This window comes from Uranotaenia lowii, unplaced genomic scaffold, assembly GCF_029784155.1.
Source record: "Uranotaenia lowii strain MFRU-FL unplaced genomic scaffold, ASM2978415v1 HiC_scaffold_96, whole genome shotgun sequence".
Classification (NCBI taxonomy): domain Eukaryota; kingdom Metazoa; phylum Arthropoda; class Insecta; order Diptera; family Culicidae; genus Uranotaenia; species Uranotaenia lowii.
Window position 1 is genome coordinate 1 of NW_026598933.1, and position 6,453 is coordinate 6,453.

General features: G+C 37.5%; 1 protein-coding gene across 5 annotated transcripts; it reads left to right on the forward strand.

The window, feature by feature from the left end:
* Positions 1–2,801: 2,801 nt before the first annotated feature.
* On the forward strand, positions 2,802–6,098 carry LOC129761003 (pineapple eye protein-like). 5 transcript variants are annotated; one of them, XR_008740423.1, is made up of 6 exons: positions 2,803–3,112; positions 3,184–3,680; positions 3,744–4,633; positions 4,894–5,310; positions 5,377–5,466; positions 5,839–6,098. XR_008740423.1 is itself a non-coding variant. In XM_055758705.1 (6 exons), exons 1-5 carry the CDS (start codon positions 2,999–3,001, stop codon positions 5,419–5,421), a joined length of 1,959 nt encoding a protein of 652 aa, XP_055614680.1. In that variant the 5' UTR covers positions 2,806–2,998; the 3' UTR covers positions 5,422–5,466; positions 5,839–6,098. The 5 variants fall into 5 exon arrangements, 4 of the variants coding, with proteins under 4 accessions (XP_055614678.1, XP_055614681.1, XP_055614680.1 ...); XM_055758705.1 differs by having other exon boundaries at positions 2,806–3,112; positions 4,894–5,306; XM_055758703.1 differs by lacking the exon at positions 5,377–5,466 and having other exon boundaries at positions 2,802–3,112; positions 4,894–5,306.
* The last annotated feature ends 355 nt before the right edge of the window (positions 6,099–6,453 follow it).

A 6,453-nucleotide genomic window follows, 5' to 3' on the forward strand; every position in this document is an offset into this window, starting at 1 on the left:
CTGCATCAAGAAAAAACGGAAGCAGTCTCCAATGCCGGCCGGAATTCCGGAATGGTAATTGTTTTAATGTTCCATTAGTGTTTAAAGAAATATGCGAATAAAGAAATTATACCATAAATGTTTTTTTTAGATTGTATTAATAGATCCGAAAATTTTTCAGACCAACATATTTTTAAATTTAAAACAAAAACAAAATATTTCCAGCACAAAGTTTTATCATTTTGAACCCCCCAATGATACGTTTTTCCAAAAATAAAATTTTTGTAGTTCTCAACTCAATTCTATTTTATTAGGTGGTATGAAAAACCCCTAGCAATTGCTTTTACTAAACTAAATCGAGCATTCGAGCAGTCGCAGAAAGCAATTGCTTCGGTTGATATGAATAAAGTTTTTTCTGACAGCTGTTTTCTCAGTCAGGAGCTTTTACTTTTAGAACAAGCTAGTTCGGTATGAATAAAGCCCAAATCTGAAGCAATCGCTCGAGAAATCTCCTAGCAATTACTTAATTTTCTAAGCATGCTTGGTAGCAGACTTTTCCAATAAACAAATTCTTCAACAACGTCATGAATTTATAAAATTAGCAATATTACACTTCAATACAATTTAAAAAGGCATTTTCAATATAGATAAAGAACAGTCGAAGTGATAACCCAACTTTTTTCATATTCCTGTCGTTGTATGAAATGATTCGTCTAAGATGAAACAAAACAAATCAATTAGTAAATATTTCAAATTAAAAAAATCCGGCTACAGTGGAAGAAGTCCCAATCGGCTTGAAGTTGGAAGAAAGTTGTAATAATTTAAAACATAATTCAGATCTCCCAAATTTATATGATTTTTTTATAATTCAAAGATTTAAAAAAAAAAACATCTAAGTTAAGATGCGCGCTTATTGCCTATTTTTTTTATACATCGGATTATCCCGATTCGAAAACGTGTGGGAGAGCTTATGATAAATGTTAAAAAGCTAGGCCATTTTTTGTTTGACAATATTCAATTTTCTTTAAACATCAACATACGAGCATGTATTGACTTAAATTTTTCCGATCGTTCTTACACCCACCACCCGCGCCGTCGATTTCATGGCTATTTTAGCCGTACTTTTCAATTTTTTGATCGTCTTCTTTCATTTTACTTTAGAAAATTTCAGATTCTGCTGGTTGGATAGCTCTTTTTTTGCGAAGCAAAAGCTATGTTCTAAGATTTTAGTACACATCTGCCAAAAAACGTTTATTCATACCAAATTAAGCAAATGCTTTGGGCTTTTGCTTTGCTTGATTTCGAGCAAAGTAAAAGCTACCGAAGCAATTGCTAAACCTTATTCATACCACTAATTGTTTTGACAGAAATTTCGATTCATTTTTGAAAAAGGTGTATTTTTGTTTCAATCAAACGATAAGTTTAAATCGAATCGATATTTTTTGTCAGTGTTATCAAAAATATATTTCTAGCGTAACATTTCAAAAGGGCGAAACTGCCAAATGTAAACAAATCGAGTTAACGGTCATTCCGGATGCACGCGGTTTCACTTTACCTATCAAACGCGGTTTCATCTTAAAATTACTTAAAACTTTCAAAAAATTGATAAAATTGAATTGGGCGAAACTTCCTGTTGATGCATTTTCGTTGGAACGTGAAGTTACGCCTATTCAAAATGGAGTCAATTTTTCTATTCGTGTAGAGCCAAAAGGCGTAACTGAGTTGACCGTGTGTGACAAAACGGCCTAATTAGTTTTTGCGTGTAGGATGAATGGGCGTAACTTCAAAACCAAAACAAAAACGACCGATCAATTGGGCGAAACTTGCAGGCGTAACTGAAATCGAAAACAATAATAGGGCGAAACTCGAAAATCTCTGAAATTACGCGAAAAAAGTTGAAGTTCTTGATAATCATCGAACAATAAGTGAATATAATGCACATTTTTTGATTTTGTTGAACAAAAAGTGGTCGATTTTATAAATAGGATTTGAATAGGTGTTCCGAATTTTCAAACGCGTTTTTCTCGTTTCGAGCTAACTGCTAGTTTCGCCCTTTTTAAATGTTACGCTAGATTTGTGCATTTTCCCAACCAAAATTTTTATTATTTTTGGCCGAAATCTTATTATTTTTAAAATATATTTTTCTGCGTGTAGTAAATATTTCAAATTTAAAAAAATCCGGCTATAGTGGAAGAAGCCCCAATTGGCTCAAAGTAAGAAATAATTGGTAATAATTTAAAAACATTTTACAGATCTCTCATTTTTATATAATTTTTTATAATCCTAAGTTTAAAAAAAAAATCTAAATTAAAATGCGCGCCTATTGCTAATTTTTTTTATACATCGGATTATCCCGATCCGAATACATGGGAGAGCTTATGATAAATATTGAAGTTAGGCCATTTTTTGTTTGACAATATTCGAATGTATTCATTTTTCTTTAAACATCAACATACGAGCACGCATTAACAAAAAAAATCCGGTCGTTCTTACACCCACCACCCGCTTCGTCGACTTCAAGGCTACTTTAGCCGTACTTTTCAATTTTTGATCGTCTTCTTTCATTTTACTTTAGAAAACTTCATATTCTGCTGGTTGGATAGCTCTATTTTTCGAAGCAAAAGCTATGTTCTAAGATTTTAGTACGCATCCGCTAAGCAAATGTTTATTCATACCAAACTAAGCAAATAATGCTTTGGACTTTTGCTTTGATTGATTTCGAGCTAAGTAAAAGCTACCGTAGCAATTGCTAAACCTTATTCATACCACCCATTTGCCCTGCGGAGCGGAAATACGGCAACAGCGCCTTTCGCAGAGGCCGCGCAAGTTTTGTTTTGATGGCCATTTAAACTGTCAGAGAATTTTGCCGCCATTAACGGTTTGTGAAAGAGTGCGGGAAGCCAGACCGCCAGAACTTCGTTTGTTTCTCTGGGTTCATGATGTGAGATTTTTGCTCGGTCTTGGAAAATTCCGATTATTCAGTTATTGCTTGATCATATAAGTTAACAAAAAGTGAAATATGAGCAGAACTCCAAAATTAGCTTGTTTCATCTGCAAGAGTCCCGAAGATGACGAGCTTATGTTGGGAAAATTCTATTCCAAGTGGCGTATAAGAGTCCACTATTACTGCCTGGTGAGTCCAAGTGCTAATGGGTTTATAATAGCTAAAACGTAATGATATGAATCTGACTTCTTCCATTTTAGCTCTTAACTTCAAATTTGATACAATCCGGAGATGATGATGATGTCGGAATTTTTGGGTTCATGTTGAAGGACATCAAACAGGAAGAGGCACGCATCCACAGCCAAAAGTGTTATGTCTGCAAGCAGCGCTACGCCAATATATCCTGCTGCGCTAAGAAATGTTTCCGTACGTTCCACACGGCCTGTGGAATCCGAGCTGGATGTTTGTCTCACTTCATAGACACGTACCAGTCCTGGTGTGATAAACATGTCGAAATGGATTCCGAAAGCGACCCGCACTCGGAACAGGAGCTGTGTGGCATTTGTTACGACGAGATGGGCCCTTACAAAAAGGTAGATTCCGTGGCCGCTCCTTGTTGCCAAAATGGGTGGTTTCATCGACGCTGTGTGGCTCAGTTTGCTCAATCGTCTGGCTATTTCTTTAAATGTCCGCTATGCAACAACAAAGACGACTTCAGCCGAGCCATGTCACTGAGAGGCGTCTTTATTCCCGAGAAGTATGCTTTAGATTTCGTTTTTTGTAACAAGAATTCTAACTCTGTATGAAATTTGGTCTTCAGAGATGCTGCCTGGGAGTTGGAACCGAATGCATTTAGCGAACAACTTGAGCGTCCGACATCCTGTGATGCCGAGCAGTGCCTTTGTCGTCATGGCCGCACTCACGACAGCGAAAAGTGGGATCTCATCTTGTGTGCTACCTGTGGATCAACCTGTCGACATGATAAGTGCATGGAAGTACCCTCGAAGAACTACGTCTGCCTCTTTTGTCGACCAATTATTGGGGACGCTCCTCCGCCGGCAGTGCTGGCATTAGCAGAAGCTGCACGTCGAGCAGAAGAAGCACGTCGGCAAGAGTTAGCCAACGAGTCCGATTCGTCGGAATCGTACAAATCCTGCTGTTCTGACACCGATAATGATTCCGAACCAGAAGTCAAACGTCGGAAAACGAAAAATCGCAGACGTCCATCTTCAAGCTCCAGCCTTTCTCCTATTGTGCAAAAACAATTTAAGTTGCACAGTTTAGTGAAGAAACTTGCACTGGACGATTTGGCTTGCAAAAAACTTCTGCAACTGAAACCGGTTATAAAGCTGGAAAAGCTGACAAAGGACCAAATAAAGAAAGCCAGCACCCCATGCGAAGCACCGCCATTGGTCGAAAAAGAGGAGCCGCCTTCTTCAACCTGTTCTTCGCCAATTTTTGACTTCAACTATCGAGCACAGCTGAACAAGAAAATCCGGCGCAGATCGATCTCGGCTTTGCGAGCCATCCAAGATGTCATCCGGTCCGATACGGACACCCTGACCGAAGGTGATTGTTGCTCGGTTGAGGGTGACCACGACATGACACAGGCAAAGCGTGCCAAATACACCAAACTGAAGTTGATCTCGGACGCGCTCAAGAGAAAACTATCCACCAGCGAATCGGAGGTGGTATTACCGACTAAGAAAGGTAATTGTGACTGTTCATTGCAGTTCAACTTAAACCATCTTTTGTACAGGAAAGCTTTGTTTCAAAGATCAAACCTATCGCTACATCGTCAGTTTCGTTTAGGTGAACTACGATATTACTAACACCAAGCTTAGGGTTCTGCGTGTTTTCACTTGACTGATAGATATAGGCAAAGTTTTCAACATCTTTCTACAAATTTTACTTTCTTCAGTAAAATAAGAATTTTAAAAGTAAAAAACTATCTTTCTCCTCCCCTCCAGCATGTTTCCCGACGCCCGAAAAATGCCGCAAAACTTTCATTGCTTCGGAGAATTCTGAAAACGCCTGCCCCAACAGTCCGCTGAAGACTGGTGGTGGCGGTGGGTCAACAACCGGGAATAACGTTGCTGAGACGCAAAAAACAGCGGTGCTCCAGAAGGCCAGCGGCGAAATCATTGAACTTGGTGGCGGCCACAAGTTTCAGCAGTTGACTTTGAATCGCTTTTTCAACAAGCCATCGGAATCTGTCGAAGTTGTGTCGCCGAACGTGGACAGCGGTTGTCCAAGTAAGGAAAACAACAATAACAAAGACAGTGCAATCTCTGCTTCGCGTAAGAAGAGCGGTAAGCGCAGTTCCAGGAAGAAATTCGCTGGCCAAACTCCTGGAAAAAATCGGAAGAGTCAGATCGAAGTGGTAGGTACAAAACAGATAAAATTAGAATTGAAGAATATTTTAAATTTAACATTTTGTTATACTGTTGCAGGATCGAAGCCAGCGAAATTTGCTTGATTATTTTAATCGTTGCTAAAATGATGACATTTATATTGACTATTCGATAAAGGCGCAAGTTTTTGTACGTATTCTTCCCTTGTTCGGAAAAATACGTAATTTTTTTTTCGATAATCTTAAAATTTGATTACAATTCTAAATCTTAAATTGAAAGTGTCATATTTTACAATAATTGCCTTGTACTTCAAACTAGAACAGTTTGGAGAAAATTTTTTAAATTCACTATTTGAACATTTACATTTACTTTCAGATCTTTACAATTCGATAAAGTATTTCGTTGAGTTGAAACGATTTTAAATATGTTAAACATATACATACATAACTAATTATACCAATAAAATCGCCGGAAATAAATTTTCTATTTTATTTACTTCTCAAAAACTGTTATTTCTATGTTTATTAGCCACTTATGCAACTATATAAACCATCTTTTCAGATTGCCCCAATAAAACATCCCACACTTGAATTAGAAAACTACATACCCGTAGCTTCGCCTGCCTTTCATGGATTTTTAGTGAGCCCCGATGAGGAAGAATTTCATGGTTTTTCGGACTGATACTGTTTTCTTTTTCTTTGCGATAATTGTTTTCTGTTGTGCCTATAACAACGCCTGGATTATGTTTATGATTGTTCTAGTGAATTGTACAAGTTTTTTTTAAAGAATTGCTGGTCGAATAAAGAAATATTAAATTTAAACTCTCGTTCAAACGTGGACAAGTCGTGCTCATTGCTAACCAAAATGGTGCGAAACTTTAAAGAAAGAATAAAGTGAACTTGTACCAGGGTGACAGCAGAAGGAAATTCGCTTCCTAGAGGGGATGGCGCTGAATTATCTTGAATTGTAACGAAGCAAGAAGATCAGTAGATAAAAGGGAAATGACGTTATTGACTCATTTCATATTTCAAAACGGCCAAACTCCAGACAACTGATAAGTTTTTTTATGTTTTTTAGCACCAAGGCATTTTCCTCGAAACATTTTGCATCTAAAAGAGAGAAAAGTTCAATACACAATTTCCGATTCTAATTTGGAGATATATATAGCATAAATTG